Source organism: Rhinopithecus bieti, unplaced genomic scaffold (assembly GCF_001698545.2).
Source record: "Rhinopithecus bieti isolate Rb0 unplaced genomic scaffold, ASM169854v2 scaffold_8675, whole genome shotgun sequence".
Taxonomy (NCBI): domain Eukaryota; kingdom Metazoa; phylum Chordata; class Mammalia; order Primates; family Cercopithecidae; genus Rhinopithecus; species Rhinopithecus bieti.
Window position 1 is genome coordinate 2,567,777 of NW_016806447.1, and position 25,959 is coordinate 2,593,735.

At 35.6% G+C, this 25,959-nt stretch overlaps 1 protein-coding gene across 1 annotated transcript in view; it reads right to left on the bottom strand.

Moving 5' to 3' along the window:
- Positions 1-25,959, bottom strand: part of MRPL1 (mitochondrial ribosomal protein L1) — a 95,344-nt gene that overhangs the window by 33,632 nt on the left and 35,753 nt on the right. Inside the window, exons 6-7 of the mRNA XM_017876536.1 lie at positions 24,892-25,003; positions 10,610-10,716 (exon numbers count right to left, since the gene is read on the bottom strand). Coding sequence (XP_017732025.1) covers positions 10,610-10,716; positions 24,892-25,003 — 219 coding nt within the window. The remainder of the gene's footprint in view (positions 1-10,609; positions 10,717-24,891; positions 25,004-25,959) is intronic.

Sequence of the window (25,959 nt, forward strand, 5' to 3'; positions counted from 1 at the left end):
CCTTTAGAAGAAGAAGAGCATTTGTTCTGGACATAAAAGTATGTGCTAATTAGCAGAAGCCAGACTTCCTGTGTTTGTATTTCAACTTTTGCCACTCAAGAATCAAACCTCATGTGATCCCACACGCAGGTTCCTATAGTCTCTCTGCTCAGCAGTTTTCCCTTTTTTGGGAAAGAGCTTACTAGAGCTACAGCTGTATGAAGCAACAGATCTCAAGACAATGTGTGATGTTTCATTTCCTTACTTTTTTACCTGAAATGTTATGAATATGGATTAATTTCTCTTTAGATTTTCTTTTGAAAAATGCTGTGAACTCCAGGAGTCTCCGATGTTCTAAGATAAAATATCAAAATTCCTTATTTTATGACTTGTCAAAAAATACTATAGTAAAAAGTCATTTTAAAAAGTTTCATTTTTATATACATGTACACTTGAAAGGAATTACTTTGAAATGAAAAAAAGCACAAGTTGATTGAAAATATAGCAATCCTTAACTAAACATACTTTTGAAGAACAAACATTTTTCATAAAATGTGGCAAATTCTACCAAGTTGCTACATGGATAGCAAAGCACTTATAAAGAAACAAACATTATTTTTAAAAAGATAAAAAACTAAGTCACTTTCATAGTGCATTGCACTTCTTTAAAGGTCCAGTGTGCATTACCAACGCTAGTTTGTTTTATTTCCAACTTTTATCTAATTTGACTAATCCCCAAAGATTTTTTAGTTAGAATTGATTTTAAAATCTAAAACCTACGAAAACTACATTGTTTCTATATTTATGAAACTCTACCCAACTGGATTCAGCCAAAAAAGTCTGCTAATTGCTACTAGAAAACACATATATATATAACATGGATCTGATTTTATAGGTTCTTGAATATATATAATATATTTTATAGGTTCTTGAATATATATATTCTATAGGTTTGTGAATATATATAAGTCATGAGAGTTATGTAGTTTATTATGGTACTAAATGTTATGAAAGGCTAAAAAAAGCAAATAATAGCCACACCCTATTTTGTTGATAAGTACTTGCTACCACAAGTACTAATATACCATATTTTATAACTCAAGTAATTTTTTCCTAGTGGAAAGTTCCATTCTTTGATTACCACTCTCAGCAAATGAAAGAAACCTCAACAACAATGCTATCGCATTTCTTTGTTTTGAAATATGTGAGGTAATCAATATTAACAAAAGTGAAAGGAAAGAACATTTCAGTTTTGACAAAGTTATATATGCCTCTATAAAATGGGATAGTCAACATTTATAGAAAATAGAAAGAACTTTTATCTTATAATGAAGGACAAGTGAAGAAAACCAGGCAACAATGTAAGTGGCCTTCAATTACACTTAGAAGTGTTCTGGAGAAGCAGGCTGAAGGCCAAGTATTTCAAATCATGTAAGAAATCTATCAATGAAAAAAAAACAAAGCAAGTTCTGAGAGCCTCACAGCTAATACAAAATGGATTTGTGGTATGTTATAAAATACTAACAGTCGCCCTTTGAAAATTACTTCAAAGTCTCCATTCTGACAGGTTAATGCTACAATATTTGGACATGTTTTAACCTTCTTGAGTAATATCAAACTATACACTTGGCTAAACATTTTATAAAAAATAGAGGACAAGACAGTTAATTCTGTCATTTTGTGAAACTCCAGCAATATTATTCCACTTTTAAAAGTTTAGTGTCTCATTGGTTAAATTTTATAGACTAAAACTTTCCCACTGATTCATTATATAATTTGAAATGTTGTTTTAATCATTTCTAATTGATCTTAAATTAGAAAATTTTGTTTATTCATACATATATATTCATCCAACAATTATTTATTGAGTAGCTGCTATATGTCAGGCAATCTTCTAGGAGTTGGGGATATAACAATAAATAAATAAATAAAAGTATTGCCTTCAATTTTCTTATTCTTTTAGGATTCCTGGTTCTTCCTCAGCTATGGTAAAACCTTAATTTTCCCCAAATCTCTCCCCTCTTCTTTTAATCAGGTTTAGCCAGGTACATGATCACATGATCACCCACCTGGCTGCTACAAAACACAGACCTTGAGCTAAGCCATATGACTAAGCTCTGGAGCACGGGATGGGGCAAAAGTGATGAGGGCAATAGCTCACATGCTTGTAAGAAACTGCTTATTCTTTACCTCCTCTTGCCTCTTTCATACAGGCTACAATTCAGACATGGTAGTCAGTAAGCTTCAATCACATAGAAAAGAAAACCCTAGAAGACTGCAACAACAAAAAAGAGGTGAGGTGGAAACCTTGATCCCTGGATAGCCCTGTGGAGCAAAGAAGCCCTGAGCTGAAAACCAGTTTACACTTAGGAGAAAATTAACTTTCTATCAAAGTGAAATCACCGTTATTTGGTTTCTTTAAAACAGTTGAATCAATAATTTGTGCTCCATTCATCATTATGCGTGTTATTTTGAAATACGAATGGCCCTTTTCTAGCTGGTATATATTTTCAAACTCCTCCTAGAACCCACCCTTGACCTACTTGTTCCACTGCTACTCTAAACAATCATTGCTACTTTTCTGTAACTTCTATATCATATATATGTATATGTATTATATATATATATACACACACACACGCTTTTTTTTTTTTTTTTTTTTTTTTTTTTGCGATGAAGTCTCGCTCTGTCACCCAGGCTGGAGTGCAGTGGCGCATCTCGGCTCACTGCAACCTCCGCTTCCCGGGTTCAAGCAATTCTCCTGCCACAGCCTCCTGGCTAGCTGGGACTACAGGCATGCACCACCATGCCTGGCTAATTTTTGTATTTTTAATAGAGAAGGGGTTTCACCATGTTGGCCAGGCTGGTTTCAAACTCCTGACCTCAGATGATCTGCCCACCTTGGCTTCCCAAAGTGCTGGGATCACAGGTGTGAACCACTGCACCCAGCCCTATATATACATTTCTATTATTATACTTACCACATTTTCCTGTACTTTATTTACGTATCTATCTCCCCTACGAGAAGTATTTTCTTGAGAAAAAAAGGTCATAATCTTTTGTATCACCAGCATTGTGTCTGCATCAGAGTCAGTATTTTACATATTTGTTAAATAGAACTTACACATTAAGTTGATTGTTTTCTGTTTTTTCTATGGTTAGATTCTAAATGAGCTAACAGTAATTTTACCTGATCAGAGAATAAAGCTTAAGAAAAGTCAAAAAATAAGTGTAATTGTTTAAATACATAGGATACATTAAAAATCCCCACTATATCATAGGTCAGAAAAACCAGTCCCCTTTTCTACTGGGTAGAAAAGGCTTTCTTTTCAGTAGTTAGCAAATGCCAGGCAATCTCAGTGTTTGTGAACACTTCAAGTTTACAAGCACTCAACTTTCAGTGATCATGGCTCTTGTCAATTTTATTTACCAGGCACTTGTAAACAGAGCAGGTGATGGTAGGGGTGACTCAGAAAGAGTCCATGGTAAAAAGAGTCAATAGGAGACTGCATACACAAAAAAGAGAGTTGTGGAGAATAAGAGAGGGGCTAGGAATGTGAAAGAAATAAGAATGGTGGACAGATGAGGAGATTCAGAATCTTAAGGAGTAAAAGAGAATAACACTGTAACCAAAGAAAATGATGGTAATGTTCACACTGAAATTTTTAAGCTGTTAAAAGTACACATGCGCTCACACTCACACCTATAATGTATCAACTTTCAAACTGACAAAATGTTTAAGTGTGATAATACCCAATGCTGGTGAGGACATAAAGACACAAGTACTTTAACACACTGTTGGATAATGATAAATTAGTATAAACATTTTAGAAAGTAATTTGGGAATTCATATAATAAAATTTTCAACATATACTCTATTTCTATAAATTTACCTTATGGATATACTTGGAGAATTTTGGCAATATTTCTTTGTGAAATTTTCATTAAGTATTATTTACAATAGCAAAAATTGGGACACAAACTAACGGCCTATCAATAAGGAACTGATTATGGTATATGATAAAATATAACTCTATGCAGGCATTAAAAAGAATGTGGCAGATCTCTTTGCATCTTTGATGACATTCATACTATATCTTTGAAGACATCCATGCTACACTTTTATCCGCAGAAAAGAAAGCTACAGAATAGTATATGTGGCATAAACATAAATAAATGAATTTTATGAGGGATGCTATGTTTCTATGCCTTAATATTTCTGGAAGAACAAAAATAAAACTGTAAATAGAAATTTCGCAAGAAAACAATCTTACAGGAAAGGGGCTCTGGTATTTCTTTACATGCACTTTTAAATTACTTTAACTGCCTTAACCATGTACCCCACCTAAATTAATTAAAAAGCTCTTTTAAGTTCACAAGAACAACTATTTCAGGGAAAGGGTTTAGTGTTTCTTTATATGCTTTTGGTGAATTTATTTGATTTAAATATGTATGTATATTAATTTGAAAATTTTTTAAATGTCAAACGTTATCTGGATAGCAGAATTATGACTACATTATTTTCTATATAGCAAACTCAGATAAATCCTTTTAAAATTATTTAATTACTATCTGAAATTAAATTGCTATTTAGAATATAAACAGTGGCCAGGTACATATGTTTTAACTTCATCTTTTGAGAATCTGCCTTAGTTTCATTTCTGTTTCATGGAAAGAGCCATTGGGGGAAAAAGGTTGAAGAAATGTACTTTTTCTCCTCTGTAGCTCTTTATTTTCAGTTTTATACTCTAAGACTTTTCCCTTTTATCTGATCCTTTGGCAATTTGCTTTTATCCCAACCAATTATACTTCATGCTATGACAGAAAATAAACGGTGTCTATGTGATAGCAATATAACTGATTAAAAAATAACATATTTCAATAACTTGTTCTGTCTTCATGATGTTCAACATATCATCTTAATGACATTTTCACTGATATGAGCATTTGATAGCATAAAGACACAACCAATTTCATGACTATGTAAGTTACAGGTACAAATGGTAGGAAATACTAAGAACAAAACTAATGCCAGGCACAGTGGCTTGTGCCTGTAATCCCGTAACTTTGCAAGGCTGAGGTGGGTAGATCATTTGAGCCCAGGAGTTCGAGACCAGCCTAGGCAACATGGCAAAACCCCATCTCTACAAAAAATACAAAAATTAGCTGGGCATAGTGGCACACACCTGTAGTCCCAGCTACTGGGTGAAGGAGCTGAGATCAGAGGATCACTTGAACCTGACAGGGAGCTGAGATCATGCCACTACACTCCAGCCTGGGTGATAGAGTAAGACTCTGCTAAAAAACAAGAAAAGAGAAGCAAAAAAAACTAATTTACCTGCAAGTACTGCTGACAAATGTTAGATATTGGCTGACTATAAGAGCATTAGTATACACAGTTTTGATATACAAAAGCATTAGTGGCTGAGTTCTAACATCTAAGATACTAATCCTCAAGTTAAATAATTAAGAAAGATCATTCAACTGATTATATTTAGCACATTGATATAGAAGGAAAACTATAAACTACTTAAGATCAATTCTGTATTACATCAATATTAGAAATGGATCTTGAAGTGCAGAATCGTAACACAGGACATCAAGATGATTTAACTACAGTGAGAATCTGTCCTGTACAGGTAAGTAGACACACAAAACGAATCCATTTCACTCTCCCAAAAAACATTTTTCTAGATCAGAAGTCAGCAAATCTTTTCTATAAAGAGCCAGATAGTGAATGATTTAGGCTTTGCAGGCCATATGCAGTCTCTGCAGCATATGCTTTATTTTTTATAACATTTAAAACTGTAAAGACCATTGTCAGCTCACAGGCTATACAAAAACAGGCCACAGCCACAACCAGATTTGGCCCCTGGTTGTCATTTATTGACCTCTCTTCTAGATATCTTCCTTTTATCCAAGTAAGGACACTTATTAGGCATGTGATACCGTCAGTGCCCTTTTATCTGTTGCACTCATTCTATATCAATTTATCATATCATATTGGCTACACACACACACACACACACACACACACACACACACACAAATACCACATCTTCAATATTTTCAACTGCATAAGAAGAATAATTTCACTCAAGGAAACCTCATTAAATTGCTGTAAAATAGTTTCTAAATTTTTAACTATCAGATAATTCTAACAATAAAATTTATGGAACAATTATTTTGCATAATACAATGGTACAGTTTTTTACTACTTTGTAAAAGTAAAACTTGACATACTGCACATTTTTAATTAATGTTATTGAGGCATACTTTGCATATACTATTTACCATTTTTTGATGTAAAATTCAATGTTTCTTAGTAAGTTGACTGAGTTGTGCAACTATCACCATAAATCAGTTTGAAAACATTATCACCCCAATACGACCATGCACACTTAGCATTAATACCTGTTTCCTCCCACCCCTCCTATGCAACTACTAATCTTTTTGTCTTTATACTTTGATTTTTCTGAATATTTTATATAAATGGTATCATACAGCAAGTAGTTTCTGTGTCTGGCTTCTTTGCCTAAGCATAATATTCTCGAGGTTTATCCATGTTGTAACATGTATCCATGGTTTATTATTTTATGTTGCTACATAGTATTCCATTGGATATGCTCCACATTCTTAATGTGTGCAATTCACTAAGCCTTGTCTTATTTATACACACATGCAACAATCACCAGTCAGAATAACATAACAATCACTCCCAAAATTTACTGTGTGCCTTTGTAATTCTTCCTTCCTGCCCCTCTTCATCCACCTCTGTCCCCAAGGCAACCACTGGTCTGCTTTCCGTCACCATACATTAGTCTGCATTTGCCAGAATTTTATATAAAAAGAATCATACAGGATGTGCTCCCTTTTTTCTAACTTCTTTCATTCAGCACAATTATTTTGAAATCCATCAATATTGTAGAATGTACAAGTTAATTTCTTTTTATTACTGAAGAGTATTTTTTTTATATTCAACTGCAGTGAACATTCAGAAATTTTCCAGTTTGGGGCTATCACAAATAAATCTGGTATGAACCCTTGCTTACAAGTCTTTGTATGGACACATGTTTTCATTTCTCCTGAGTAAATTATCTAAAAGTAGAATGGCAGGATCATATAGTAGGTGGATGTTCAATTTTAAGAAACTGCCAAATTGTTTGCCAAAGAGGTTGCATCATTTAACATACCCACAAATGCTGTAAGAGTGCTCAAGTCTCACCGCATCCTTACAACAGTTGGTATGGCCAGTCTTTTTAACTTTATTCATTCCAAATAAATGTGTGTTATCCCATCGTGGTTTTCATTTACATTTCCTAACAATTAAAGATGCTGAGCATCTTTCCAAGTGTTTGTCATCTATGTATCTCCATAGTAAGGTGTGTTCAAATCTTTTCTGATTTTTAAAATTGGGTGATTTTATTATTGAGTTTTTGACAGTTCTTTATATATTCAGAATTTATCAGATATATGATTTTCAAATATTTTTCCCAGTCTGTAATTGGTCTTTTCATTCCCTAACAGTGTCTTTTAAAGAGCAGAAGTTTTTAATTTTTACAGAGTGATTTATCAATTTCTTCTTTTATGGATCATGCTTTTCGTGTCTTATCTAAGAAATCATTCCTTAACCCAACTTTCTCTTCTCAAAGTTTTATCACTTTAGGCTTTACATTTAGGTCTTTGATTCATTTTTACTTAATTATTATATATGTCTTGAAGTATTGGTCAGATTTCATTTTATGACATACAGATATCCAAGTGTTTCAGTACTGTTTGTTGAAAGAACTATCCTTTCTCCAGAAAAAATGCCATTGTACCTTGTGGAAAATCAGTTGTTCATATGTTTTGTCTTTCTTTTTGGACTCTCTATTCTATTCCATTAACTGTTTTCTTTTGATGTGAATACCACATTGTCTTAATTACTGTAGCTTTATAAATCTTGAAATCAGGTAGACTTCCAACTTTGTTCTTTTCAAAAAAGTTGTCTTAACTATTCTAGACACTTTGCATTTTCTATGAATTTTAGAATCAGCTAGTCAGTTTCCACAAAATGTTGACTGGTACTTTGACTGAGAATGCTATGAATCTATAGATTACCTTGGAGAAAATTGACATTTTAACAATATTTAGTCTACTGATCCATAAACAAGGCATATAGTCACCATTTATTTAATTTTTTTATTTTTCTTAACTGTGTTTTAAAGTTTTTGGTGTATGGATCTTCAACATCTTTGTCAGATTTACCCCTAAGTATTTCATATATTTGCTATTACTACAAATGGCATTTGTTGCTTTTTCATTTCAGTTTCTAATTGTTCTTTGCTGTTATACAGAAACAATTTATTTTTGTACATTGAGCTTCTACCTTCAACCTTAGTTAACTCACTTCGTTCCTCTAGTAGTTAGAACACATAATCTGTGAATAATGACAGTTTCACTTCTTCCTTTCTAATCTAGTTGACTTTTTATCTCTGTTTCTTGCCTGATTGCGCTGCCTAGAAGCCCCAGATCAATGTTGAAAAGAGGCAGCAGTGAGAGGGATGTCCTTGTCTTGTTCCTGATCTTAGGAGAAATGCAATATTCAGTGTTTCACCACTAAATATGATGTCAGCTTTGGCTTTTCTTAGACATTCTTTTACAGGTTAAGGACATGGACTTCTATCCCTAGTTTGCTGAGACTTTTTAATCAAAAATAGATGTTGGATTCTGTCAAATGCTTTCTCTGCATCCACTGAGATGCTCATATGGCTTTTGTTTTTTACTTTCTTAATATGGTGAACTGTAATGATTAATTGTTGAATGTTAAACTAACCTTGCATTCCTAGAACAAACCCTACTTGACCTTTTTATATATTGCTGGATTCTATTTGCTAAAATTTAGTTTACAATTGTTACATCTATGTTCACGAATGATACTGCACTGTCGTTTTCTTTGTCTGGTTTTTGTATCAAATAATGCTGATTGTTTTAAGTAGGAGGGTAAATTAGGTCCCTGTTACTCCCCCTTAGCCAGAAGTACTCTGCTAAATGGTAATTATGTTATTATCTCATCTATTCTTTCCTAGTTTAGAAGGTACATATTATTACCATCATTTTATATACAGGAGAAATGGGCAATGGGGAAAAACTGAGGCTCAGAGAGCAAGGGGGTACAGCTCTTTCTAGCTGGAACAAAGGTTTGAATCAAGACAGTAGGAATCTAAAACCCACTCTCAACCTTCTACTATACTGCAACACTTAAACAGTGTTCAAAAAACATCTCTTTAAACACATAATTTTTCATTAAGAAATTATATCTCCAAAAGATCCAAGTAGTCTGATCTACTACTTAGTGATCTACTACTTAGTGATTAAGACCTATGTCTTAATCACTATGGTATTTGTTGAAAAAAAAATGAACGTGATATCATGGTTTCTTATATTCTGAGTCAGGATCTACATAAACTATTAACTACTGAATATACTGAAAACCTTACTTAAGATAGATTTAATCCAGCCTTATAAGGATATTCCACAGTCCCAAAAGGCCAACCAAAACAATAACAATAGATGTTACCATTTTAAAATTTTATGTAATCTTCAAAACCACATAATGAAATAAGTACTATTATACATATTTTATAGATGAGGAAATTTGAGACACAACAACATTAAGAAACTTGCTTAAAGTCTGCCATCTCTGAAGTAGCTGAACAGGTATTCAAACTCAAGTCTCTACAACTTCAGAATAGATTCTTAAAATTTGTATTTTATGTTTCATTTGTTTGGTTTTCCAATTACAACGTTGTCAACCCTAAGAAACAAGAAGTGCTACCAAAGGCATTTTGGGGAACAAGGAAATTCCAACATTAGACTGGAGCAGAGCTCAGTGCCAAAGAAACTGGAGCTGAGCTTTGATGGTAATGATGGTAAGCTGGGGTTTCCCAATCTCCAACTAGATTAAACCTGCTTTGCTCCATTTCTTTTTTTTTTTTTGAGATGGAGTCTCCCTCTGTCGTCCAGGCTGGAGTGCAGTGGCACGATCTCGGCTCACTGCAAGCTCCGCTTCCCGGGTTCACGTCATTCTCCTGCCTCAGCCTCCTGAGTAGCTGGGACTACAGGCACCTGCCACCATGCCTGGCTTATTTTCGTATTTTAGTAGAGACAGGGTTTCACCATGTTAGCCAGGATGGTCTCGATCTCCTGACCTCGTGATCCGCCTGCCTCGGCCTCCCAAAGTGCTGGGATTACAGGCGTGAGCCACCGCGCCCAGCCACTTTGCTCCATTTCTAAAGCAAGTTTTGTTATCTTGATTAGGGGGACATACAAAATCTAAACCCTATTCTCAATAAGCTTAAAATATAATACATAAATACAAAAGTGTATACATAAAACAGATAAATAAGGCAAAGGACAAGTAAATGTGACAGTAGCACATAACTCTGCAAGAAATTCTCAAGTACCATTAAAATTTATGAGTTTAACTTACAGAATTAAAAAAGTATCTATGTGTATGTTTAATGCCATTCTTAATGCTAGTGCCAAGAACAAGTCCAAATGATTGGTATTTTATACTATTAAAAATTATTAAGGAATTACTTGAACAACAAAAAAAGAGGGTTACTTGATAATTTTCATTGTAACTTACTGTTGCTATTTTGGTCTGCAGAAAATTCTCCCTTTCTTCATCTACCTTAATTTCATGTCCATTTTTGAAGAATTCAAGCATTTTGGGGATGTCATGGCCAATGGAATCTAGTTAGAAAAAGTAAAATCCACAATTATCACTCCAAATAAGTAGCAAAAATTACTGAATAAAAGAAACACATATCTCATGTGAAGATACAGTAAACAAATAGTGGCAGATAAACTTTAGTTCCAAAGAGCTCTGTTTCCTGGTGTTCATGCTCTTGTGTGATCTCCTCTCATTGCGTGTGAATGAAACTTGCAACTTGCTTCAAACCAAGAGGCAGAATAATCATGTGTACATAATTATATTACATAAAGCTATAATGCCTGTCTTGGAGAAGACTCTCTTCCTTATTGGCTTTGAAGAAACAAGCTGCAATGCTGTGAGCTGCCATATGGAGAGGGCCATAGGGCAACAAGCTGAGAGCAGTCTCAAGCTAACAGCCAGTAAGAAACTGAAGCCCTGTGCCCAGTAGCCTACAGGAACTGAATTCTGCCAACTGTGTAAGTCTGGAAGCAAATCCATCGCCCATTGAGTCTGAGATGAAACCACCTCTCTGGCCAACACCTTGAGTGGAGCTCTGTGAGACCCTTAAGCAGAGAACCCCACTCAGCTACACATACATTCCTGACACATAGAAATGGTGAGATAATAAATGTGTGTTGTTCCAAGCAACTGTTTGTGGTAATATTGTTGCACCACTATGGATAACTAATACATAAGTATATGCAATAATAATATATAGCATACATTAAAAACACAGATGACATAATAAAATCAAATCTATAAAATAAACTATGGCAAAAGATAACATCGGCCAGGCATGATGGCTCACGCCTGTAATCCCAGCACTTTGAGAGGCCGAGGCAGGCAGATCACCTGAGGTCAGGAGTTCAAGACCAGCCTGGCCAACAAGGTGAAATCCTGTTTCTACTAAAAATACAAAAACTAGCTGGATATGGTGGCGCACACCTGTAATCCCAGCTACTTGGGAGGCTGAGGCAGGAGAATTGCTTGAACTCGAGAGGTGGAGGTAGCAGTGAGCCGAGATTATGCCACCGTACTCCAGCCTAGGCGGCACAGTGAGACTCTGTCAAAAAAATAATAATAATAACAGTACAGTCTTGAAATCTTTTAAGAACCTTTTACCTACCATAAAGAAGTGGAAAAAAAAAAAAAACTAAAAAGCAGAAACATTTAACAGTGGAAACAATATCATAATGAACGATACACTGTAGAGGTAGCTCATTATTACACAAATGGTTATAGAAACTGGCATGAGTTTCTACAGTCAGACATGGTGGCAGGCACCTGTAATCCCAGCTACTCAGGAGGCTGAGACAGGAGAATCACTTGAACCTGGGAGGCAGAGGTTGCAGTGAGCTGAGACTGAGCCACTGCACTCCAGCCTGGCAGCCTGGGCAACAGAGCAAGACTCTGTCTCAAAGAAAAGAAAGAAACTGGCCTGAGAGGTCAGGCATGGTGGCTCATGCCTCTAATCCCAGCACTTTGGGAGGCTGAGGCGGGCAGATTACTTGAGGCTGGGAGTTCGAGACCAGTCTGGCCAACATGGCGAAACCTCATCTCTACTAAAAATACAAAAATTAGCTGGGGTGGTGGTGCATGCCTGTAAACTCATCTACTTGGGAGGTTGAGGCAGGAGGATCACTTGAACCCAGGAGGAGGAGGTTGCAGTGAGCTGAGATCGTGCCACTGAACTCCAGCCTGGGCAACAAAGCAAGACTCCTTCAAGAAGGGGACGGGAGGGGAGGGGAGGGGAGAAAGGGAGGGGAGACATGGACAGAGGGAGGGAGGGAGAAAGGGAGGGAGGGAAGAAGGGAGACAGAGAGAGGGAGGGAGGGGGGAAAGGAGGGAGAGAGAGAGAGAGAAAGAGAGAAAGAGGCATGAGAAAATAATTAAGAACTGAAACAATTTATTGGATTCTAATGTCACTTTGTCCCATTAGGGTAGAGAAAGGGATGCAACTAAACATAGTAAGGAGAAAAATGGAATCAGGATACAAATTAAGAATCTTCAAAGGATCTGGCAGGGCGCAGTGGCTCAAGCCTGTAATCCCAGCAGTTTGGGAGGCCGAGACGGGCAGATCACGAGATCAGGAGACTGAGACCATCCTGGCTAACACGGTGAAACCCCTTCTCTACTAAAAAATACAAAAAAAAAAACTAGCCAGGTGAGGTGGCGGGCGCCTGTAGTCCCAGCTACTCGGGAGGCTGAGGCAGGAGAATAGCGTAAACCCAGGAGGCACAGCTTGCAGTGAGCTGAGATCCAGCTACTGCACTCCAGCCTGGGTGACAGAGCGAGACTCCGTCTCAAAAAAAAAAAAAAAGAATTTTCAAAGGATCATACAGGAGACTATAAAATAAACTATTACTCTCCTAAGATTTGGTTATGATCATTTTAACACAAATTTAATAAACAAAAATACAGTATATTCCACTATACCATAACTTAACTTGAAAATTTAATTCTATGCACAGAAAAATGTGAATTATTTAAAGGGTAAGATATAGAACGAAGACTGTGCCACTGAAGAGACACCACTCCCACCATGCTCAAGCAAGTCTTCCACAGATGAGTCAATGTGAAGAACTCGTTACATAGACAGCACGGCATACCCTCAGCATACATTACTCCTAGGATTATCTCAGTAGTTGTTCATTTGGCTCAGGAGCACTACAGCTATAAGTGAAAGCAACTACCCATGGGCAATTTACAGTCTAATTGGGAAGATAATGGATATACAAATGAATAATTACTAAAAAATACGAAGTTTTTTCAATATCACAGTCTGATGTAACTGAGTACTAAACAGTATGATAAAATTGTATACTAGTAAACGGTAAGATGCTAATGGTGGTACACAAAAAACAGATACCTGGTTAAACCATCTATATCTCTATTTAAATTTCCAAACTTAAATATATTTTTTAAGTTTGTTTTCATAAGAACAGTGCCTTGTACATAATAAAAGCTCAAGAATTATTTAGTGACTTACCTAAATCTAAGCCCACCACACTGCCTGCCTTCCTGTCACTATGGGTGAACTGTCTATGCCCCTAACAAAGGCCATTCCTCTTCATTTCTGTGCTCACCCCTACTTCTACTCACCCATAAAAGGACACTGCTCCTCCCTTCTTTCCTCTACATTGTCGATTTTTCCCTGCTTCCCTAGACAATCTTCATTAGCTTACAACCTTGCTATAAAATCTTCCTTTTCAAAATAAAATAAACAAGTCTCCTATGTTGCCTTCCAGTTACCACCCAACATTCCTCTTAATGTAAGTTCTCAAAAAAAAGCCATCTCTATTTCCTCTCCTTCTATTTTCTCTTATACCTACTTCAGTAACCTTCACATTGGCAAATCCAGTAGTCACTTCTCAGTGTTCCTCTGACTTGACCTACTAGCAGCAGTTCACAGCGTAATCTGTTCTCTTCCTACAGTATCTTGACTTGTCCTCTGAAACACAATTCTCACTGGCTATTTCATCTCATTTTAAGGGCTGAGCCACCCACCCTCACTTACCTGCCTTCCAAAGGTTGAACTACCTGAGGGATCAGTCATGTTGCTTCTCTTATCCTATCCATGCACACCTCCCTAACTGATCTCGTGCAGACATGTGGCTTTAAATACCATCTAACCACTGCTAATTTCTAAATTTTTATCTCCAGCCACAATCTCCCTTATGATTTCCAACCCCCAACTTGATATCTCTACCTAGATGCAGACAAATTATTAGTAAGGAGTAAACAGGACAAATGTCTCCTGGAAGAATAAACAAAAAAGGACTTCATAATTTAGAGCCTGATATCATATTGATGATGTAACGGTAATGAAGAGAGAAAGAACTGGACTCAAGAAGAAAAGAGAAATAGTTCTGCATTAAAACATGCTAAAGTGAAGGTCTGATGGAATATCAAAAAATATATACATTTGTATAGTTAGAAAAAAGGAACCAGAAAAAAGGTGATAGATTGAAGATGATGTAGATTTTAGTTTTTAAGGTAGTTCCATCCTAAAACACAAATAAAAATTCCTTCCTTTGACCTTATATATTCTTTCTTCTTTGTCTAATTTGCATTTCTCCAATGACCAAAATGTTTAGTATTATTTCATCTGTTTAATGGCCAATTACATATATTCTTTTTTTTTTTTTTTTTTCAAGATAGAGTCTCACTCTGTCGCCCAGGCTGGAGTACAGTGGTGTGATCTCAGTTCCCTGCAACCTCTGCCTCCCGGGTTCAGGCAATTCTCTTGCCTCAGCTTCCCAAGTAGCTGGGATTACAGGTGTGCGCCACTGCATCCAGCTAATTTTTGTATTTTTAGTAGAAACAGGGTTTCACCATGTTGGCCAGGGTGGTCTTGAACTCCTGACCTCAGGTGATCCGCCTGCCTCAACATCCCAAAGTGTTGGGATTACAGGCATGAGCCATTGCGCCTGGCCACATATGCTCTTTTCTACAATACCTACTCAACTCTTTTGCCCCTTTTTAAAAAAATTAGGTTGACTGTCTTACTGAGTTATGAGTTCTTTATATATTATGGATACAGGTTCTTGGTCAGAGCTATGTGTGGCAAATATTTCCTCCCAATCTATGACTTGCCTTTTCATTTTCTTAGGGGTATCCATCCATGAGCAAAAATTTTTAATTTTGATTAAGTCCAAATTAGTAATTTTTTCTTCTATAGCTCATGCTTTTTGTGTCCTAAGAAATATTTACTTAATCCAACACCATGAAGATTTTCTCCTAGAAAAGTTTCTTCTAGAATTTCATGACTTTATCTTTTACATTTAGGTCTATGATTCATTTTGGGTTAATTTCTGTGTTTGATGTGAGGAAAGACTTATCCAGTTATTTCAGCACAATTCATTGAAAAAATTATTCTTTTTCCACATAACCCTGACACCTTTGCTGAAACAATCAGTTGACCATATAAGTTTTGGTTCATTTCTGAACCTCAATGTTTGAACTATATTCATTTATCCTTTATACCATACCACACTGTCTTGATTACTGTGGCTCTATGATAAAGTCTTACATCTCAAACTGTGTTCTTCCTTTTAAAAATCATTTTCTCTTTTAAATTTTTTTTTTGTTTTTTGAGACAGAGTCTTACTGCATCACCCAGGCTAAAGTGCAGTGGTGCAAACCTGGCTCACTGCAACTGCCACCTCCTGGGTTCAAGTGATTCTCCTGCCTCAACCTCCCAAGTAGCTGGAATTACAAGCATGTGTCACCACATTCAGCTAATTTTTGTATTTTTAGTAGAGATGGGGTTTCACCATGTTGGCCATGCTGGTCTCAAACTCCCAACCTCAAGTGATTCACTTGCCTCAGCCTCCCATACTGCTGGGATTACAGGTGTGAACCAGCACACCCGGACAATTTTTTTTTTTAAGACAGTCTTGCTTTGTCACAGGTTGGACTACAGTGGCATGATCTCAGCTCACTGCAGCCTCAATCTCCTGGGCTCGAGCAGTCCTCCCACCTCGGCCTCCCAAGTAGCTGGGACTCCAGGCACATGCCACCACACCCAGTTGATTTTTTTTTTTTTTTAAGTAGAGATTGGTCTTGCTATTTTGCCCAGGCTGGTCTTGAATTCCTCCTGCCTCGGCCTCCCAAAGTGCTGGGATTACAGGTGTGAATGTGCCACTGTGCCCAGCCTAAAATCATTTTTTCCATTCTAGGTTCTCTGTATTTCCATTTAAACATGAAAATGCGGTTTTTTTTTTTTTTAAGTTTTCTGGGAGTATGGTTGGGATTACATTCAATCTATAGAAAAAATAAGCCTATCTTAATAATATGCTTTCAAATCCACCACTATGGTATATCCCTCTATTAACTTTCAGCAACATTTACATTTTCTATGAAAGGTCTTACACACTTCTGTCAAATTTCCTCTTAAATATTTTTATTTCTTTATGGTCATGTAAATGGAACTGTTTTAGAAATTTCAGTTTGATTGTAGGTTGGTTACATATAGAAATACCGTTGATTTTCATGCACGGACTTTGCATCCTATAACCTCGTTAAATTCACTAATTAGAATTCACTTACTAAAATAGCTTAGTATTATCTGGGAATAAAAAAAGACTTATTTTTTCCTTTCCCTTATGTATGTCCTTTATTTCACTGACCTCCAGTACAATGTTGAACATAAGCTTTGACAGCAGAGATCTTTGCCTTGTTCCTGATCTTAGGTAGAAAGCATTCCTTCTCAATGATCTCACCATTAAGAATGTTGCTTTTTCACAGATGTGCTGTGTCAAGTTGAGGAATTTCACTCACATTTCTAGTATTCTGAGAGTTATTATTGCCAAAATGTTTTTTTTTTTTTTTTTTTTTTTAGAAAGTGGGTCTCACTATGTTGCCCTGGCTAGACTGTAGTGGCTATGCACAGGTACAATCATAATGCACTGCTACCCTGAACTCTTAGCCACAAGGGATCCTCCCATCTCAGTCTCTCAAGTGGCTGGAATGACAGGCATATGCCAATGTGCCCAGCTAGTTCAGCCTTTAAAACTATAAATTTCCTTCTAAATACTGCTTCAGCTGCATCCCACAAGTTCTGACATGTTGAGTTTTCAGTATCATTCAGTGTAAGACAGTCTTTGATTTCTTCTTTGATCAATGAGTTATTTAGTAGTGGGCTTTTTCATTTTAATGTATTTGGAGATTTTTCATGGTTATTGATTTCTAATTTAACTCACCTGCAATCAGAACACATATGTATGTAACTTCAATTCTTTTACACTCATAAATTTAAGACTTAATATATTAAGACTTGCCTTATAACTCAGCAAATAGTCTACCATGGTGAATGTTCAACACCAAACAACATTTGCTGTTGTTGGGTATTTTATAGATATCAGCTAGGATATCTATATCCTAGCTGGGATATCAGTTGGATATAGAATCCAATTCTCTAATGCTTACAGTTTTTATGGTATATCTTTATCCACCATATTACTTTCAGCCTATTTGTGTGTTTGAATATAACATGTGTCTCTTGTAGACAGCACATAGTTGGTTTTTAAAAAAATCTTACAATCTCTGCCTTTTGGAGTGTATGGTCCATTTCCAATTATCATAACTATTTATATGGCTGAATTTAGGTCTTTATTTTGATATAAGTTTTCTATTTGTTTCATCTTATTTGTTCTTCTGTTCCTCCTTTACAGGCTTATTAAATAAAAAAAATTTGGCATATCATTTTTATTCCCCTATTTATAGTTTTAAGCTATATTTATTTGTGTGAGTACGTTTTACTTGCTCTAGGGAGTACAATGTGCATACTTACCACAACCTACTTCATATTAATACTGTTAATGCTTCATGTTAATACAAAATAAAGTTGCGCCAGCTTATCTACCTCCTTGACTCCTTCACCTTGTAGTACTATTGTCATACCCAAACCTGCTTTACTTCCTGTGCATTCATATTTAAAATAGTATTTACTAGGCTACTCAAGATCAAAATTAGGAAATCATTCTAGATTCCTCCCCCTCCCTTACCCCCTACATTTAATCAATAACTCCTGTTAATTCTAATTCTTAATATCCAACAACATCCTTCCTCATCTGTCTTCACTGCCACTACCAGACTCTTTCCTTCTGCATCTTTTACCCGGATTACTGCAATCAACTCCTCACTGGTCTCTGTTCTTAAAGTTTCACCATCCTCATATGGCTACCCTGCCATTTATACAGTTCCCACAATACTCATTCTGATAAGCAAATCTTACATCATTCTTCTGAGCTAAAGTTTTCAATGGCTCCTATTTGCAAAGAGGATAAAATCTAATCTCCATGGTATAGCACACAAAGCCCACTGTGACCTGGCCCACTGTCTATCACTGTCTAACCCCATTGACCACCAGCATCAGATAACATTTTATATACCAAATGATAGAAAGCTGCTTATAATTTCCTGAACACAACTGGCTCTCTCATACTTTTGTGTATGTAAAATGGCCATTTCCTCTGCCTGATTCATGTAGGGAAAGCAAATGCCTATTCATGCTTACCTCTCAACTGCAATTTTCTTTACATAGTCTCATTCTACAAAGCAGTCCCTCATTCCTCTACATACTTTGTACATTTTCTACCAATAAACTTATTGCATTTTAGTGCAGCAGTTTGCTCTCATCTCTCTCCCCTCAGTGTTTATCTTCTTAAAGACAGAAAATGTCTTTTCACTTTATTTTTCAATCCTCAGTACTAAGTAGGCATGCCAATAATTATCTGCTTATTCAACAAATAAGTTATGAAGGTGATACATAAATACATGAAAAAGAATAGTTTCTCCTAAAGTAATTGTGGAGAATGAATAGTTACTTTAGGAATGATAGGGAGCTAATGATAATGATAATCATAATGGCCCACACATCACATGTTATGTACCCAGCTTGTGTTTCATACATTATCACAAAAACAGTATGGGATGCATGTTATAATGAAACTCATTTTGTAGATGAATAAAGGCACAAAATGTTAAAAAGTTGCTCAAGGTCACAGTAAGTGACAAACTCAAGACAAAGAGAGATCTATGCTAACCGCTATTCTACTCTGCTTTTCAATACAGCCAAATGTTAAATCATCACTGCTATTTCTAGGCCTTTGCTACCCCTTACTGCTTTATAACTGCCTTCCTCTTTCTCCACTTTCACTTTTCTCCGTGTTTTTAGGTTCTTCTATCTTTCTTCATTTTCTTTCTTCCTTTCACTTTCTTTTCCTTTAATTCTCTATTCAATTTCCATAATGAACATAACCTATACTATACAATCAAGTATTTCCTCCTAATATACCTTCTCTTTTCTTTTTTTTAATCAAGGAAAACAAAGTTAAGAAATAGTTAGGAAAGAGCTGAGTTAGGATTGCATACGTTACCTCCTGAAAGAAGTTTCAAGAAACTGAGAAAACTAAGAACAGACCTTTGAATATGGCAAAAGAAAAACCTGTGATAATTGAGAGAGCAATATTTTAGCTAAATTATGGAAGAAAAAGCTGTAAGGAATACTAATGCTTAGTAAGAAAATGAAGCCAATTTCTGAAGAACATTATTTGAAAAACTTAATATAAAACAACATAAAAAACTAAGATTGCAGCTAGAAAGGATAGTTGAATCAAATGAAGGTGCGGGGGCGGGGGGGTTGTGATTTGCTTTTTGTTTGTTTAAAGAAATCTGAGCATAAGTGGCCAGGCACAGTGGCTCATGCCTGTAATCCCAGCACTTTCGGAGACCGCAGCAGGCGGAACACTTGAGCTCATGAGTTCAAGACCAGCCTGGCCAACGTGGCAAAATTTTTTCTTTACAAAAAAAAAAAAAAAAAAAAAAAAAAAAAATTAGCCAGGTGTGGCAGTACACGCCTGTAGTCCCAGCTACTCTGGTGGCTGAGGCAGGAGAATCACTTGAATCCAGGAGGCAGAGGTTGCAGTGAGCCAAGATCGTGCCTCTGCACTCCAGCCTGGGTGACACAGTGAGGTTCTGTCTCAAAAAAAAAAAAAAAAAAAAGAAAGGAAAAAAAAAATCTGAGCATAAGTAACTGTTAAAAGTTAAACCAGTTTCTCTACTGCAGAAAACAAAACTGTTAGTTCTATGACCACAAGAACTTTGTCTTGTTCACTGCTATCACCCGAGGCTTGGCACCTAGTAGATACTGACTACTATAAATACTATTATTCTAATAAAAAAAAATCGACAAAGTATATATAGTCCAAGCTGGGTGTGGTGGCTCACACATGTAATCTCATCACTTTGGGAAGCTGAGGGAGGTGGATCATTTGAGGTCAGGAGTTTGAGACCAGCCTGGCCAACACGGTGAAGCCCCGTCTCCACTAAAAATACAAAAAAAATTACCTGGGCATGGTTGCGCACACCTGTAATCTCAGCAACTCGGGAGGCTGAGGCAGGAGAATTGTATGAACCCAGGAGGGGGAAGTTGCAGTGAGCCAAAATGCACTACTGTGCTCCAGCCTGGGTGAGAGTGAAACTCTGTCTTAAAAAAAAAAATTGTATACTCCATTTTTAAATTACAGTTTAATCCTATATCTTCTACCAACTGAATGAGTACCGTATTAAACGTTCATTCATTCATTCAAATATTTGTAGAGTACATACTATTTTCCAGGTACTATATTCTAGGCAATGGGAATGTAGCAGTGGACAAAACAAAACCATCCTTGCTCTAATGAGAGGAACTGAACACACATCACACACACACACAAAAAGATGCTGAGAGTGATATGTCCTAAAATGAATACAAAAGCATAATAATGACATTTAGTGATAATAGGAAGTGGGAGTAATATTTTATATAGAATGGTCATGCAAGGTCTCTCTGTTTAGATGATGTTCAAATGAGAAAGTGAGTAAGGCAAGTAACCAAACAGTACTACTACAGACCCATGCAACAGTAAATCCAAAGACCTGAGGAGGGAGAGCACTAAGTATGTATGAGGAAGATCAAGGAGGCCACCATGGCTGAAGTAAAGGAAGCAAAGGAAAGCATAACAGAACCAGCTGCAATAGATCCATAATTCATCTATAACAATTGTAATAGTACCTAATTATTAATGGAGTCTTTCATACATGGATAGTTTTTAAACTAATATGTGAAGGGGCAGAAATTTAGAAAAAAATCAAATTCATTACCTTGCAAAAATTCTCTGTTTTGGTATTTTCCCTTATATAACCAAAACTTCTGATTGTTCCAATAATGCAAACAAAACCCAGAAGTACAAGATATTATTCTAAGAGTTAAAAATACTACACATTACAAGAACTTTAATATCCATGAGTCTCAAGTATGATATAACACCAACTTCCTTACAGAAAGCAGTGTCCTGCTCAGAAGATGTGAATATCTTTCGGACAAGTTTGCTGGGATATCCTTTGGACAAGACATTGAGTGGAGCACTAGTGTTCAATTCTAAGAGTTAGAAGTTAAGAGGAATCCACACTAGTGTAATTCTAATTTTCTAATCATGTCCCTTTCTCTCTTACCTGACAATAACTTAGTACAGTATAAAAGAATTTAACTGCTCCCATATATGCCACAGTACCTATCACAGGTTAAGTCAAGACTTTTGTTTGGCTGGGCACGGTGGCTCACGTTGTAATCCCAGCACTTTGGGAGGCTAAGCACTTTAGGAGGCTGAGGCAGGCAGATTACCTGAGGTCAGGAGTTCAGGACCAGCCTGGCCAACATGTCTCTACTAAAAATACAAAAATTAGCAGGGCATGGTGGCAAGTACCTGTAATCGCAGCTACTTGGGAGGTTGAGGCAGAATCACTTGAACCCAGGAGGCGGAGGTTGCAGTGAGCCAAGATTGCGCCCCTGCACTCCAGCCTGGCCGACAGAGGAAAACTGTCTCAAAAAAAAAAAAAAAGATATTTTCACACTAGCATTTTTGGTTTCTAAATGCTAATTTATAAATAAGACTATAAATAAAAAAGTTTCAATTAACAAAACATATCTATATTAGAGATGAAAGAATTACAGAGGGTACTTATATTGGGGAGGAAGCCAGACGATAAGCAAAATAAAATCAAATTTCTTAGAAGGAATTTTAAAAAACAGGTTTTAATTTTTTTTAATAAAACAAAAAAGAAATATTGAGAAAACAAGCCAAATGTGCATTTGAAAAATAAAGAACTTGCCTACAGTTATGTAAGCAATTAAAATAAAATGAATAAAACTGCAGCATTAAGCAAGCTGCAAAATGTACACACGCCCACTCCCATTAGTAAAACTGGAAATGGGAAACTAATGAGCTCAGCTGCAGGAGCTTGTTTTTTAATTTTCTCCACTTGCTCAAAATGTAATTTCTATTTCACACTGAAGACTTTTGTTGGATATAGGGGGAATCAAATGTTCTTAAACAAGAATCTGAATGAGCTTTGAAAATGCATAATAGAAGCTTCATTTGCTCTAATGCACATCTCACGTATTCCGTTTAACATTTTTGACAGGTTGATCGTTTGTCTTCATGTTTAAAGAACACAAATATTTTACTAGTGCCATTAAACAGATCATGTTGGGGTGAAAAGAAGGTGTCAGAGAAGGGAAAAGGTCCATCTCTTCTCTCAAGGTGCCTAAGCAAATAGGAGGGGAAAAACATACTTAGGTACTTGACCATGATATGTGAAGTTGTAATGCATTATGAAAGGAGAAATAAAGTAAAGCTCACTAATAGACATTTTATTAGGAAAGTTATTATTTGGAATAAAGAAATAAGTTATTTGAAAACTAAAAAATGTTCCAAATATTGAGATGACTATGGGAAGAAAAAACAAAAAGCCCTCAAGGCTAAAAAAAAAAAAAGAAGTTAAAAGGGTTATACAGAGAATGGATAAAGTAGCAAAAGTGACAAAATTAATGTCTCTTAAAAATCAGTTCATCATGGAAAGCAAGGAGCTAGATATCTAGAATACAAATATATTAGTATTCATTTTTGGTTTTGACTATATTTAGTACTGTTTGTTTTGCTCTGATTTGAGCTTGAATTTAATTAAACACAAAAAATTTATGAGAAATATTTTCATCAAATTCAACTGCAATTTTGGTTTAATTTTTAAAATATGTTCAGTTTTAGGTCTTACTTAAGAAAGAATATAAACTGGATTCCATGATAACAGATACTGCGGTAAGGGAAATCGCTAATAAAAAGTGCCAGACACCAGTTCAAAATCTAATAAATATTTATGACTTAATGCATGCTATCAAAAATAATCAAAACTCTAACACAACAAAAGAACTAGAAAGTCCATTTGAATTTAATTTACAGGTCATGATCTAGAATTCAGACAAGTTGTTAGTGGCTAGGATATATAAACATTTTAGCAGGATATTTTTAGTTCAACTAGAGTTAAAATTTGGAGACAAACCTACTAACACAATTTTAAAACATTTGTTCTGTTTACACTACAAATTTTTATTTGAAATAATAATATACCAGACATCCAGCACTACCTAAAACAAACTGTGTCAGTAAGTGAACTTGTTTTTCCTCCCAAATGCACTCCATTTCTATTAATGATGGCACTTATTAGGAGAGGTCTCTAGTCTTAAAAAACCTCAGTATCATTTGACTCTTCCTTTTCTCCCCCTCAACCTGTCCATTCCTAATTAATTGCTAAGTCTTAATATCCTTGATGTTCATACACTTCACTCCAGTCTTGTTATGAAGACCTTAGCTTCAACATTACACTTATTAGTCTCTTGCCATTGCACCCAAACTGGTTTCCCTGTCTCTCATTTCAATTATCTTAAAACCTCTTGCCAGATTAAAGCTCTAAAGAACAGATTATGTCACTCCCATCTCAAAAACTTCTAAGGTAGTCCTGCTGAATACAGAATGCAGATATTCATGCTCATTAGCCCATCATTCAAAGTTCTTCTCAATACGACATCAATCTACCTTTCCAACATCATTTCCCATTATTCTCTTCTATGTCAATGTAAGGGTACCATTCTCCATAGTCAAAGAGAGCTAATTAATATTGTACCTGGCCTATGATTTCTGACTTAGTGTTTATGATTAATTCACTCCTTCTACTTAAAATAATATTCTCCTCAATCAATTCATCCAATTACTGTTACCTTATTTATGTTTAAATGTTACCTCTTTTATGATGACTTCCCTGATTCCCCACCTATGTGTAAACTCCACCTCCACTGAACACCCCTAGGACTTCTTAAATTTATTATATAATACCTCACACTTTATAACATAGCTCCTTATTTAGTGATCTTAACTTTCTTATTCGATTTCTTAAGGAGAAAATATCCATAAGCAGAAAACTTCTTAAGAGAAATTACCTCCAGAGCCATGCATATGGTCAATATACATACGTTTAACACTTTTAAATAAATGGGCATACATATTATATTGATAAACAGGGATGAAAGCCAATAAAACAGTATGATGATAATATACTGAGTGGATAATACATTTCACTAATTGAGAGCTAGACTTTGATCTAAATTTTAAAAACTGGTATTATAAAGTAACTAGGTTTTCAAATCATATTAGATTACCACTATTAATGCCAAAGCAGGGAAAAAAAAAATCAAACCCATAGGTTCTTGGAACTCAAACTCAAATACCAGGACATACTATTTATTCTACATATATATGAACAATTTTGTTTCCTAACTAAGCAAAGTTCACAAGAAAGTTGTCGACAGGATATTGAAATAATAGGAATTCTCTTACTTTGAGAAACCTTTGGAAATCTTTTACCCAGCTTCTTCTTTAATCGATTAAGTTCAGGCATTATTTCTGGAACAGCTACATAAAAGTCTACAACAATTTCATCATCCCAAATCTGAAAATAAAAAAAAAAAGAAAGGTGACCTCAGATGAGATGAAAAGCTTTATCGTTCTGAAAAAGTACAATGTAGTCATTTCCTTTATAATTCAGAAAACAGACATTAAGCACAATTCTTTTCTTCAAACACAAGGATCATACAAATACACCTGCCAAGTATAAAAACCATCAGAAGCAAAACATTTTCCTTTACTTTAAAAACAGTCACATCCATTAAAAAAATAATAATAATTGTTTCTTCCTTTGGGTTGTGTTAAGCAAAAGTGTCACAAGTTAAAACACAGCGATGAATGTGTGCATGGCTCACAGAATCCCACAAAGTTAAATTCATATATTTATTAAAACTGAAGAAACCTAAAAAAGCTGAAAATTTTGCAACAGATCACATGTAAAATTAATAACCACTAACTGCCAAACTCACTAGCAACCACTAGCTTCCTAAATTTAGAGCATCAGAGAACTGAATTTATAATTATTTTCACAAAGAACTGAAACTGAAAATTTCCTTACCACCAATAACTAAGAATAAAAGAAGAGGGGGTGATCAAAGACAAGTTCATTTATAGTTTATTATCCATACTCTATATCCATTCTCAGAACAAAGGAATTAATATTCAATTTTAGAAAACATTTTTATTAATTCAGACAAGCACCTAAAATAGCTATTATACTACTACAATATACTCCACTTAAACTCCACTTAATATACTTCACTTAAACACACAATATACTCCACTTAAACTCCACACCTGTAATCCCAGCACTTTGGGAGGTCAAGGCAGGCAAATCAATTGAGCTAAGGAGTTTGAAATTAGACTGGGCAATAAGGTGAAACCCCATCTCTACAAAAAATACAAAAATTAGCCGGGTGTGGTAGCATACGTCTGTAGTCCCAGGTAACTGGAAGCTGAGGTGAGAGGATAGCTTGAAGCCAGGAAGGCAGAGGTTGCAGT